At 41.2% G+C, this 13,799-nt stretch overlaps 1 protein-coding gene across 1 annotated transcript; it reads left to right on the top strand.

Annotated features, from left to right (window-relative positions):
• Nucleotides 1-2,150: 2,150 nt before the first annotated feature.
• Nucleotides 2,151-12,337, top strand: LOC110949802 (amphoterin-induced protein 3-like). Its single transcript, XM_022192045.2, has 3 exons — nucleotides 2,151-2,449; nucleotides 2,678-2,778; nucleotides 3,348-12,337. The coding sequence occupies exon 3, from the start codon at nucleotides 3,400-3,402 to the stop codon at nucleotides 4,780-4,782; it is 1,383 nt and encodes a 460-aa protein (XP_022047737.2). The 5' UTR covers nucleotides 2,151-2,449; nucleotides 2,678-2,778; nucleotides 3,348-3,399; the 3' UTR covers nucleotides 4,783-12,337.
• Nucleotides 12,338-13,799: the final 1,462 nt, after the last annotated feature.

A 13,799-nucleotide genomic window follows, 5' to 3' on the forward strand; every position in this document is an offset into this window, starting at 1 on the left:
TCGCTTTCTGCTGGGGGCAGGATGCATCAGGGTCAGGGTTTAAGCTTTAAGGTCCACTCTGAACCTGGCTGATTTGACAGAACTATTTTGCATACGCTGAGTCTAATCAAATACATGAGAAAGAAGAGCACAGGATTTGTGAAGCAGCTTGATACAAAGAAACTGATTAGATTAGGGATTTTACAGAACAGCAGGCTAGAGTCACACACTCTGGACTAACAGGAGACACATACAGGAACATGCAGAAACACAAAAAGGTTTGCAGTGTACACTGAGTGGAGGGAAGGCAGGAGATGAAGGTTTTAATACTGACATTCCAAAGGACCTCGTTCAGTTGAAGCTACTCAGACTGTCACTGTATGATGACAGCTAATCAGCAGAAAAGGACAAAAATAATTGTCTTGCAATTTAAGTGAATAAGCTGCGCAGAAGCTCAGATATTTCTTCATTTTCTTGTTTGCGTCGCTCATGCTTTGATTGAATTGATCTCAGAGGACAATGACAAACGACTGCATTCAAAAATGATCGCTCCTCTACTGAGAGGAAGTCAATACTGAAAATAATAAGGTGCTGAAATGTTGAAGTCATGTCAACCACAGCAAAACAAGGACTGGCAGAGAAAAAAGACATGTTCTCTGCACAATTACACTGCAGCTAAAAACGAATGCAGTCAGTGACATCACGTTGGCACAGTGGTGCATCTTATTTAAAAGCCTCATATGCCAAACCATGAATCATTAGCAGCTTATGCAGATGAACACTTTGCTTTATAGGTCGTATGCGATCCATTTACAATTAGGGACTTAGGGAAAAACACTACATACGCGATTAGTGCAGCTCATTCAACAAACAGCAGCGTTACATAATACCCTAAAACAATCAATGAAACATGAATATTTAAAGAGCGATCCAGATGAGGTCTTTCTGTACAGTAGGACAAAGTTCAGTTTGCAAGAAGACAGACAAATTAGTTTGAGGCAAATTGAGCTTCAATGAAAGCCCACATGAGCACAACACCTACAACGAGGGCCTGTTTAGAACCCCTTTTCTTACATATCTCAGATGTACTTGTGTGGGTGTATATATTTCTTACATGTTGCAGCCAAGCTGATGACTAGCCTTGGGACAAGACTGTGCGCAATGCCACAATGCCAAAGATGGTGATTGCTTGTTCATTTCAACACAAATATGTACAAATGTGTGAGGTTTTTTTAAACCCTTAATCCTTTTCCTAAACGTCGAGGAGGAATTCGCTAAATTGATCTCTGACTGCAGCCTGCAACCCAACACTCATGATCGTCTTTCTGCTTCAACATTCCTGCGGACTCCGCATGTGCCTCCATCAGCCCACCTTCCGAGAAGTGAACCCCATCCAGCGAGGCTGAATCCATGGGGAATCGACTATGTGCCTCTGCATAGCGAGCGAGGGAGTGAGTGAGTGAGTGGGAGTCCGTCAAAGCCCCGAGCACTTATAGGGAGGGAGGTGGAGGACTGGGGCTAGCAGTGAGGAGGTGGCTGCTGGGAGGCAAAGCTAATTCACTGTGACAGAAATCAGAGCTGTCAGGACCACCATGACCAAGCAGCATGGACAGCATATATCCAGTCAAACCCACAGCCAAGGGAAAGGAAGGATGTTGGGGGGGCTCAGAGAGAAAGAAAGAAGGGGATGTGTTGCATAAGGCACTTAGAGAGAGAAAGAGTGCCTGCGTGATTGTGGGGGGGTTGGAAAAAGTCTTTCCTCTCCAACCACCAAAATAGAATCCACAGCGTAATGAGGCACACAGGTGAGAAAGATCCAGAAAGACTTCCAACTCAAAAGTCAAGGATTGTGACGGATGGACAGGAAGCTCAAGGACTCCCACAAGCTGTTCCAGCAATAAGAAAGCAGACCTCCAGACAGAGTCATGCACACACAAAAAGATGAAAAAAATAATGCAGTGGACATATATAGCTAAATCTCAGTCCTCTGGGATTATCAGTGAAAGGTGAACGGATGGCACATGCAATATTCATGAAGAAAGCTCCTCCGTTCTGATAATCGGTTAGTAAGCAAAATACTAAAAATTTAATGCAATTGAATATTAATGGAATATTGTGGGAAATCTGATATTGTTGGGAGATGGAGAAGGAGAGACAGGGCGAGTGAGAGAAGGGCAGCCACCAGCATCATTACTTAATGATGAGAGAGGGAGACACAAGGCTGGTCTCCAAATGACAGTGGAGGAGGAGGAGGGGGGATTGTGGGAGATTAAGGGAGCGCTTTGCTGTTTGTTATACACTGCAAAGCACCGCGGGATGTTTGCTGAGCGGCACTCTCATTTGGGACGAGGAGAAAAACCGGCAGGGGGACCTTAAACTTGGCTGAGGAGAAAGGCGAGATCAGTGTATTATTCCTTGAGCGCCTCGGGAGGAGGATCCGGGAAGAAGATAAGGATTAGACAGCACTGGTGTGGGTATCCATTCACTGGATACAACTTGGAAATAGAAAGAGGAAAAAAAACGCAGGAAAGTTGTGGAGCCTCGTGTTGTCGCTAAGCAGTTTATTTTGGATTTGTGGTTTGGAAGAGGTTTTTTTTTTAATCATTTTTTGGAGGGGAGAATGGGATTAACTAAGTGAACCAATAGTCCAGATGTGGAATGAACTTTTTCCTTTTCTAATCTTTTTTTTTGAAAGCAGACCAAGCAGTCTTGAGATTCATACAGTGGGATATCTGTTTGAGCTGATGATGGTCATCTTCGAGGCACTTGTTAGCAACTGAGAAGAAACATCTGTTTAAGGTGAAGTATTTCAATTTGCGTGTACAACATTAGAATGCTAAGCTTTCATAATGTTGTACAAATGTTTTCTAAAGATCTATTTTGTTTGATGATTAATCTTTGTTTTTCACTCTAATTCTAGCTCATAGATAGACCTTCCCCCATTTTGTTTTACTGTACTGTGATAGTGAACTGAATTTGTTTGTGTTTTAGGCTGTTTGTCAAACAATGTAATACATTATTCTCCATATTTAAAGACACTACACACTGTAACTACTACTAAAGAAAATCAACATATTGACAGATAACATAGTAAGGATTTTTTTTGAATCCTGTAATGATTACTGCAACAACTGTGCATTGCTTCTATACACAAAGAAACAGAGGTGAGGCAGAGGATTTCTGATTCAAAAGCTGAGATTTTATAAACTGCTTTTCATTGTCTGCTATAACTCCTAACGGCTCTAATTGGTGTTAACCTTGTAGTAGTCTTAAATATGTCAGCTTATCATCTCCAAGCACCAGCAGCTTGAAGAAAAACAGATTTTTACTACTAGTATATCTTGCTTTTTTCATTTGATCTCTTTTAGAAGGAGCCAGAGGGTTTAAGAAACCTTGAATGTTGAACTGACGTTTACCAACATGACCTGTGGACTGTATCCAGGCGTCTTCCTGCTGCTGCTCTGCCTCCTCCATGGCTCTGAGGAGACCTGCCCATCCGTGTGCCTCTGTATATCTGATACAGCGAGCTGCAGCTCTGGCGGTCTGTCCAGGGTGCCCCTGTCCCTGCCCTCCTTCTTTGTCACCCTCGACCTCAGCCACAACCACCTGTCCTGGCTGGGTCCCGGCAGCTTCCAGAGCATGCCCAGATTGGAAAACCTCCGGCTGGCCCACAATCAAATCAGCACCGTGAGTCATGGCATGTTTCGCAATGCCTCTGGCCTCAGGCACCTGGACCTGTCCTCCAACAAGCTGCGAATGATAGAGCAGCACTACTTCCAGGGACTGTGGAGGCTGGAGGAGCTCCTTCTCTTCAATAATAAGATCGCACAGGTAGAAGCTGGAACGCTGAATGGCCTGAGCAGCTTAAAAAAGGCCTACTTCAGCTTCAACCAGATCACACACTTCCCGTTCTTCTCCATCCAAGATCACAGTCATCCGTTCTTGACCATGCTCGACCTTTCATCCAACCGCATGTCTCATCTGCCATGGCAGGATGTGAAAACTTTGCCTGGGTTGGTGCAGCGGGGTCTGTATCTCCACAACAACTCACTGATCTGTGACTGCTCCATGTACAGCGTGTTTTGGCACTGGAATCTGAGGGGCTACGACTCACTGAGGGATTTCACGGATGAGCTTACCTGCTTCATATATGGCAAGCCACGAGCAGCGATCCGGTTTCTGCGACACAACCGCTTCTTCAACAACTGCACCGTGGAGAAAGCGGTCTTGCAGCCTGTGACGGTTCTGCTATCCAGTGTGCTGGTTTCAGAGGGAGAAAGAGTGCGTCTGGACTGCCAAACATCCCTGAGTGGCACAGACCTCTCATTTACATGGTTCTCCTCCAGCAAGGGGTACATCACCCAGGCCAGCATAAATGACACGCTAATTAGCATGTTTCCTAACGGTACCTTGGAGATTGAAGAAACCAAGGTCAACGACTCCGGTCTGTACGTGTGCACAGCTGTGGATATTAAACAGGCCCTGAATGCAACTCGGGAGGTGAACGTGACGGTGCTCCTGCCTGCAGCGGAGTCATTCAACACTGGCTACACCACGTTGCTCGGCTGTGTGGTGACGCTGGTCCTCATCTCCATGTACGTTTTCCTGACTCCGTGTCGCTGCAACGGCTGCAAACAGTCAAACCCTGCAGTTATCCCAATCGCAACCTGCGACCCCAGCACCCGGTCTTCTGTTTTCTCATGCACCACAAGAGACCAGTCCAAAATCCACACTAATAAGCATGTAGCGTTCACGGAGCCGATGATGATGCAAGAAGGAACAGAATGGACTTCAGAAAGTTGAAAAACCATTTTTTCTTCTTCATCTTGTCTTTTTATTTTCTCAAGTGGATTCAGAAAACCTCTGGACAAATGAAACCTCGTCACTCAGGAAGTAGCGGATTTTATTTAAGTATTAATGCTTAAAAGGAAAAAATGAACTCCCCGTCTCTTTCCCGACTGCAAGCTGCAGTTAAAAGGCATTCTGAGCAAAAAAGTAATATCTGATGCTTTTCTGTCATACGGCCAGGTAGTTGAAATGAAAGTTTCAGCTTTGGTTTATTACCCTCAGCATGCTGACACTGCCCAATCACAGCAGAGCCATTATCGGCCCTAAAAATCAGCTAATAACTTCTCTGTGTACTCAGGTACAGCACCGGGGGGGATATTTCTTATGGGATCAGAGAATGATTCTGGCTCACTTTCCACAGAAAAAGTTTAAAGCTTACACAATACCGCTGCAGGTGAATGATTGTACAGACTGCGGAAAGTCATTTCAGTTTATGCATCTTAGTCAAGTTGAGGTGTTCCATCATTAGTGTGGTAGAGCTGAACATGAATTTAAACATGCAGCCCTCAACTATTGAAATGTGTAGTTTGAAAATGAGGCACCTAAAACTTTATCCATCACCTGAAAACTTCAATCCCGACGAAGAATTCAATCCCTTTAGATCAACATTCTATACTTTCAGTTCTGAAAGCAATTATTACCATTTCCACCGATGCCTGCAAATGCAAACAATCTCATATAAACCTGTTGCATTATCTGGCAAACAGTGAAGTGCAGAAATCAGGAGTGTCAACAAACCAAAAACCAAACAGCAATTGGAATGCTCTTCAAAGACAGCATCTCTTTGATCAAATACAGCAGAGCACTTTTGAACACCACGGATCAAACACAGTCACTAAATTTGTACTGAGGTGACAAATTCTGCAAGCAGCTGCGACGCAAACCCTACGGGGGCAGATGTTGTATAGCTTCGTTTGCTCCATTTTTTTTTCTTTCTACTTAAATTCAGCGTAACAAGCTTCAAATGGCAGAATTACATACTGGAACAACAGAGATGAAAGGTACTGAAGAAGGACCAGCATGATATGGCGAATGGTTAGAATGACTGTTGCCTGAATTTGACTATCTACAATTACAGATATCAAGAATGTCATTCTGAATAGCTGCAATTACACTGTCTGTATTTTTATTCAAAATCTCTATCACTGGGGAAATTGACAGTTAAAGAGCTCAGTAATTCAGTTGTGACTTGTCAAAATAATAGCTGCAGATATCTCAAATGTCATTGTGACTAGCTCAAATTGTTGTGCATGTGAAGTTTCCCCACTGGATCCTGGTCCAGCGACGCATTTAAGCAGTGATCACAGAAGTAATAATGGTAGCTGTGATGGTTAGAAAATGTCATGAAATCAAAAGACCTTATCAATAAGAAATTTGTAAAGAACGAGGGCTTGGTGGTTTAGAGATTTGTGGTTGAAATATACTCGAGCTCTGGCCTCGGGCTGCTCTAACATGACAGTAAAACAGCTTGACGTATACAGTTACGACGCCGCGGCATGTTTAAAAAGCAAGCTGCCTCCACCTTCCACTTGCTGTTGCTTATGACATATGTGCAGCATAATTTTGCTAAATGAAGGCTCTAAATCAAGATATCTGTATTTACATTTTGACTACACAGAATTCCCTTACATTGTTCAGACTAGTTCACGCTTTACTTAAGATATCCAAGAAGGACAGTTTTGAAGGGACATTAAATACATCTTGAAACAGCATTATGACAAGTCACAATCAAACTATAGATATCAGAAACTGGAATTGCAACTAGTCACATTTCAGCTGCAGATATTAGCAGTTCACATTGGTACCACTGACATTGCAGATATTTAAAATGTTCATATTTGACCAGGGAGAGCCGAGTTATGGATATCTACAATTCATGACCAGTCGAGCTATTAAAACTTAAACCTGCACTGCCATGAGGAGGATGAGAGCATTACGTTGAAAGACCAAAGAGAACATATGGGTGGTCAAGGATGAAGGGACATTAAACCTGAGGAGCCAAACAATAACCTCAAAAGAAACAAATCAATTTCCTTGAATTCAAAGCATCTTCAGTGTTTTGAGGTTGTAGCTTAATCTTTATGCAAACACAGGATGGGCCTATGGATTGCATCGAGATTGAATAGGATTAGATGTAATCTCTCACATAATGTCACAGAGAAGTCGTCGGTAACTGCACGTCTGACAAAGCAGTGCATGCTTATCGTGTAGGGGCCTTTGATTACTCGTAAATCCTTAATTAAAACTTGACTCCTTTAAAAGCCAGAGGAGACTAGTATTGCTGTGCAACTTGAATGTGAATTCAAACACGCACAGTAAAACAAAGAAGGGAAATTTGGAATCAAATGGGCAACTGTGCATGAAATTGGAACGAGCGGCTCTTACTTTTAAACTCTCAGGGATTACACAAAGAACTGTATTGTAATGCACCCCTCTTTTTCCAATCACACTGTTGCTGACTTGGTTTGTTTCGCAAAGTCTCAAATGTTTCCTCGGTGGGAAGCAACATTTGAACTCCTGAACAACCATTACATAACATGCTATGTGCCTGTGTGATATAACGTCTTGTATTAAGAGTCTGACCCGCTGTTTTTCAGAGGCTCTGCAGTGGAAGAATTAAACAGTGTGATGAGTTGAGGTTAAGGGTTTAGGAGATTAACATAAGGATAAAAACCAGGTGCTTTGTCAATTTCTGTGTTTCTAAATCCCTCTGATCTGGTTCCACTCTCTGACACAGCGCACATAGCTGGGTTAGGTCTTATTGTTTCTGATATGATTAGCAAACATGTTAAAACAGAGGACATGATGTGAGCAGCTCTCAGAGGGGTTTTTTGTTTCACAAAAGGGCCCGCAGATGACCTAGTTACATAATCTCAGTGCTGATTTAGGCAGAACGTCAGAGTTAGGATGAGTGAAGTTAGAACCCTGATCCATTTGGGATCCAGCATTTTATTTTAACCTTGTGACAGCAAGTACTTAACTGATAATGGGGGGCCTCAGTGCATTTGGGGAAAAAAAAATACAAAACCAAAAAAGGTATAAACGCACTCAGTAAAGGATCATTTTTGTTCTATTAAAGCGATGCACATTTTCGAGTTCATTTTAAACACATAGGGTAGTAGACAGATTTATTTGCTATAATTTGGACCCTCATAATTTGTGCTGTTCTACTTATACTAACATTTACACATTGATAGATTGCTCGAATGATTACACAGTAAAATAAAAATCCAATTTCAGTCTACACAGAGAGGTGCAAGTCTATATGATTTAGTTTGTCTGTTTTCTGACAATTATCTTAAATTACCCAGATGTAAGGGAAGCACCCCTTGATGCTTGAAAAGATGCCCCTCGCCAAACCAAAGCAAAACACTCCATCAGGCTTCAACTAAAGTATGCACTTCCCTTCCCAGATTAATTGTTTTTCCTAGTTAGGCTGGGCTCCCAGGGATTCGAAATCATCTTAGTCAAGAATCTAATTACTGTGAAAAAAGGAGTTTTCCTCTGAATAGAACCAGTGGAATTGCTTTCACTTGTTGAAGGCAGCCTTGACTGTCAACACAGGCTATTAGTGAACTGTCAAAACAGTCATCAGGCAAGAGTGGAGGCATCCAGCTGTGTCAGATACATGCGCATCTCTCAGATGCTTTGACATCCACATACACAAGCACAACGGGGGCCTAGTGTCACCTTAAATCCTCATTTCATTCTAAGTTGACAATTTACTTGGAACATGTGCTTGAGAGTGTACAAAGTATTCCTTTCAGAGCATTCCACCAGCAGGCTTTGCTATACCGTAGATCTTTTTTAGGAGGTGGGTCGGTTGCTTCCAAAAAAAGATTAAAACAAATGCAGGCTGCTACACCAGGCTGTTTATCATACCTCTGCACTGAGTATGAACGCAGGCTGTGGTCTGTGTTTTCAAAGCAGAATAAAGCAGCAGAATGGTCGACGTACCATCAGGAATGTGGTCTCATTGTGGGGAACATAGCACAGAAATACCTCCTTAATCAAATCTGTAGCTGAGCCAAGCGCATTTCATTGTAAAGAAATGAATGAGTATACGCAGTGATCTTCCCTGATCTAAGCTGTTCAGCAGGCTGGGAGCAGTGTCCTGGTGCACCGTCTCTCTGGGGCCGTTATGTGCTTTAGTAGGTGGAATTTAGTTGGATAATATAGGATTTGACAAGCACAATGACTCAAAGTATTTTAAGTTTTATAATGTGGCCCATGACCACTTTCTTCTTATTTCTTTTTTTTTTTTTTTTTTACAGCATCCTCTTGTCTTTTTATGTTTCCTCAGTGTTCGGTTCTTGTAATTCCTTCCTCTGGCTTTATAGTGTCATGTTGTACTGATGGTTCCTTTGTTATTAGATGTCACACTCGAACAATGAACTTTGATGAAATCTGGCTTTATTATTTCTATCAAAAAAGACCTTTAGTGTCACAGACAGAGAGGATAGCCCATCTACAGCATGCTATAGTGTCAGTAGTGGCAGATACTCTACAATGTGCTACACTGGCAGTATGGCTCTGGAGACTGCAGTGTTGGTGTGTCTCCCAATATGATCCAGGCTGAAATATCTCGGTAGCTATTACACAGATTGCCATTGAATTTTGTACAGTCAGTCACAGAACCCAAAGGATGAAACCTTTTTGCTGTGGAGATACTGAGTGAAAGATGTCAGCAAATATTGAAAGAACTGCTTTGATGTCTTCCTCGAGATGAATTGTAATAACTCTGTTAATCCCCTGACTTGCCATCATGCACCATCCCTGGTGTACATTTTTTATTTGGTCTGTGACCCCATTTCTGCAAAACTAATGACATTCAGGTTCCACTGTACCTCATATGTCATGCTAATTAGCAAATTACAGAATGCTGAATGTGGTAAATATTTTACCTGCTGATCATCTGCATGTTAGCTGTACCACTGTCTGCACGTTAACATGCAGATCAAAGCTCTGCTGTGTCTAACTACAGCCTCACATAGCTGCATGCATGGCTCTCATATCACCATGTTAATCACATTTCTAATATTAATACAGATATCAGTCGCTTGCATAGTCTCATAAAACATTAATAGATTATATCTTTTTCCTGTGCCACTACCTGCAGGTTTTGTCGCTCGCTCGCTCGCTCGCTCCTACTGTTTTGTGTGTCCAACAACACTACACAGTTTTGCCTGCATCAGGGCTTCATGAAAGCTGCCGTTAAGCTACATTACCTCTCTGTGGTCAAGCCCCATCCTGAGGCTATGCTGCCTTTTCTGGGGAACCAGAGGATTTCCATAATCTGAGGTGTTGAGACACATAACAGAAGAAGTGACGCTTGTGTGCTGTTACATAAATACAAGAGCAAAGTCATGGTTCACTCTGGCCTAAAGCCTCACATCCTTCTGAGGCACTTCCTCATGTAACACCAAATCTCAGGTAACTCTACAGCTCCCCAATCTCATCTGACCAACACTTTTTCAACTGTGCAAAAGCAAACATGTTGTTTCTTGATCCTGTTGTTACTTCCCCTGTATGTCCTAATCCAATAAAACTGGTTTCTATTCTAAAAACTGAGTTAAATGAGTATATTATGTGCAAAATGGATGCTTGTAGTCAGTGTTTAACCCTTTGATGCATAACATGGGTTAGCAGATACCAATTTTCCTTTGAATATGGGTGAGTTTTGACCCATGCCTTCCACTGAATAATTACTGCAGTGATGAATATGTTTCCGCTGGCAACACTTTATTTAACCCTAGCTGATGCATTTCTTAAAAAAACATGTTGGACGACATATGCTGCGGTAGTAGAAAGGATGTTCATCTGTCTCAGAAGAGTCAAATTATTGGCCTACATCAAGCAAAGAAAACGACTAAGGAGAATGCTAAAACTACTAAAATTGGGTTTAGAACCATCCAACGCATCACTAAAACCTGGAAAGATAGTGGTGAACCATCATCTTCAAGGAATGAGTCCAGATTTACCTTGTTCCAAATTGATGGGCACATCACAGTAAGAAAAGACAGATGAAGTGATGCACTCATCATGGCTAGTGCCTACAAGCCTGTGGGGGTTAGGGTTATGATCTGGGGTTGCTGCAGTTGATCAGGTCTAGGTTCAGCAATGTTATGCACCCCAAAGAATGAGGTCAGCTGACTATCTGAATATACTGAATAACCAGGTCTTTCAACTGATGGAGTTTTTCTGCCTTGATGGTTAGGATTACGTTCCAAGATGATGATTCCAAAATTCATGGGGCTCACATTGTGAATGAGTTGTTCAGGGAGCATGAGACATCATTTTCACACATGAATTTACCTCCATAGAGTCCAGACCTCAGCCCCATTGAGAATCTTCGGGATGTGCTGGAGAAGACTTTTTGCAGCGGTCTGACTCTCCCATCATCAATACAAGATCTTGGCAGAAAATTAATCCAACTCTGGACAGAAATAAATGCAGACTTTGTTGAAGCTTACCAAAACAATACCATGGTGAATGTGTGTCTTTCTCAAAGCTAAAGATGGCCCAATGAAATATTAGAGTGTGTGACTTTTTTTGTTTTGGATGGGCAGGGTATTTGACAGCTGTCCTTACTTTCTATTTTTCTGATTATATGAGGACCTTATAAAAGATGATTCAGTCTTTTGTCATTAAACAAACCAGTAGTATAAAGAATTTAAAATCAGCCACACATACAAATTACCACATTAAGCCATACAAAACAATGCATGAGAAATAAAAACGATGAATCTGTCCATTAACTATTTATGTCAGGAACTCCAGTAACTACTTTGGCTTCAACTGAAACTCTCATATTGTCCTCACTAGGGTCGCGGGGGGTGCTGGAGCCTATCCCAGCTGACTCGGGCGAAGGCAGGGGACACCCTGGACAGGTCGCCAGTCTGTCGCAGGGCTTCATTTGAAACTACACACTTACAATTTCCTTAGCCTTTGTTCAAGTACTTAAGTTCTATTTGTAGCAAGTGAACTTTTATGTGGTCAGCATTGTTTTAAGCTGTACAAACCTTTTGTTAGTTTTCCAGGTGGGGTGTCCGGTCTTCAGCTGTTGTGGTCATCTGACTGGCTTCAAACAAAAGATGGCGACAAGGAAGCGCCAAGCTTTTACACCAGAGCTGCCAATCAGACCATACCAAGTGCTGCCACTTCGAGGGGTGCACCAGGTTTATTTGATTTAAATATGATTTTATTATTTTGATTTGTGTTGCATAATTTGATATATTTAGTTTATTATTATTATTATTCTTTTGAGTAGACCAATTGTACTGGTTTGTGCTTTTTTGTTGGTGGTTTAGAGGTAGATTTTTATTTATGTTCAGGGTTTTCTGTGTTTGTTTGATCAGTGCAGTTGGTTTGCGCTGTTGTTTTGTTGCTTTTAGCCTTAGTAAAGTTTTATTCTTTTGACCTCTTCTAAGGACCCAAATTTAGTATTTATTTATTTTTTTGTAAGTTGCCATTTCAGGGGTGTGAAATAAAAACTCTGTTTTTGAATTCACCTGTGAGTCCTCGTGTTTTACAGTTCAGTTCTTCACAATCGGGCTATTAGATACTTCAACCTTTTAAAGTATATTTTGCCAATCACATTTCTGTACTTCAGCAACAGTTTAGATGCAATAATTTTTTTTACATGTAATGGAGTATTTTATTTTTTGCATTGCTACTTTAACTGGAACTGATACTGAATATATTCTTCATTCAAAAAAGTACTGAAGCTTTATCAGCAAAATAGCAAAAGTAAAAACACTCGCTCTGCAGAAAAATGGTCCCTCTGACTGACATATTAATTATGACTTTATCAAACCATTAATACTGATGCATGAATGCGTAAATGGCATTTTGTACTTTACACACACGGCTTAGTAGTTTTATCTGGTGAATCCGAGGCACTGAGAGATGATTAATGAGGTGACAAAGTTATTCTACACAAGATTAAGTTCATTTTTTGGCCTATTCTTGAATCTTTGGTGCCCAAGCAGTAATTTAAATAGAAACTATCTGACAATTTTAGAGGGGAAATGTGTCTGATGGAACTCAACTCACAGACATCAGAAATGTGACAGCCAGCAGACAGTAGTAGAGTCCTAAAACAATCATCTATCAGTTCATTGTATGCTTTTGTGAGAAATCGGAAAAGTAACTGCAGTTGTGAGATTAATGTTGTGAACTGAGTATGAGTTTAAATAGGAATAAGATGGAAATGCTTTAGTAAAGTAAATCACATTCGTACTTAAATACATTTCCTCTCTAAATGTACTTGGTCTAATGAGAAACTTACAGAGAATTTTAATGAAATGTGTGGTTAACTGCAGGTTTTTAGCATCATTCAGCCAACTTTTCATCTGTGGTTCACTCTCACTGTTCCATTAAGCTCATTTCAAATGGAAAAGCTCTAAGAAAGTCATTTTACCCGCTACCTATGCAGCAGCTGATGGGACAACAAGTTAAAAGGTGAGTGTTGTGTCAACTTCGCCAAAAAAACAATCTGTTACATAGGTTCATTTTTTAACAAAAGCTCTACATTCCTGTTGTTTACTACAAACATTCAGTATATATTTATAGAACATACACAACATTGACTAGTATATACAAAAAGTATTCCTTACATTCATCATAGACTGAACTTTTGTCTGGATCTCAGTGCATAAGTTTCTTTTTTATGATATTTCTTCTTGTAATGCATTTATTTCCCTTTAAAAACCCATGGAGGTCAGTTAGTCGTGTCTGTACTTTATCCTCCATCACAGGGGCCCCTTGGATCATACACACAAGCCCCAAAAACTCAGCTCAGCAGCTTATGATTGCACTGGTGGTGGGTATTCTAGGTATAAATATCCGTGAGGAGTGTGTGGAGTCGGCTGCTGTAAAAAATACATCGTGCTCAGTGTTTGTGTGATGGGTCTTAGCTATAATTGATTTGACAGGAAAAAACTTATTTTCACAGTTCCCAAAGTTACCAT

The sequence above is a fragment of the Acanthochromis polyacanthus genome, chromosome 6, assembly GCF_021347895.1.
Source record: "Acanthochromis polyacanthus isolate Apoly-LR-REF ecotype Palm Island chromosome 6, KAUST_Apoly_ChrSc, whole genome shotgun sequence".
Classification (NCBI taxonomy): domain Eukaryota; kingdom Metazoa; phylum Chordata; class Actinopteri; family Pomacentridae; genus Acanthochromis; species Acanthochromis polyacanthus.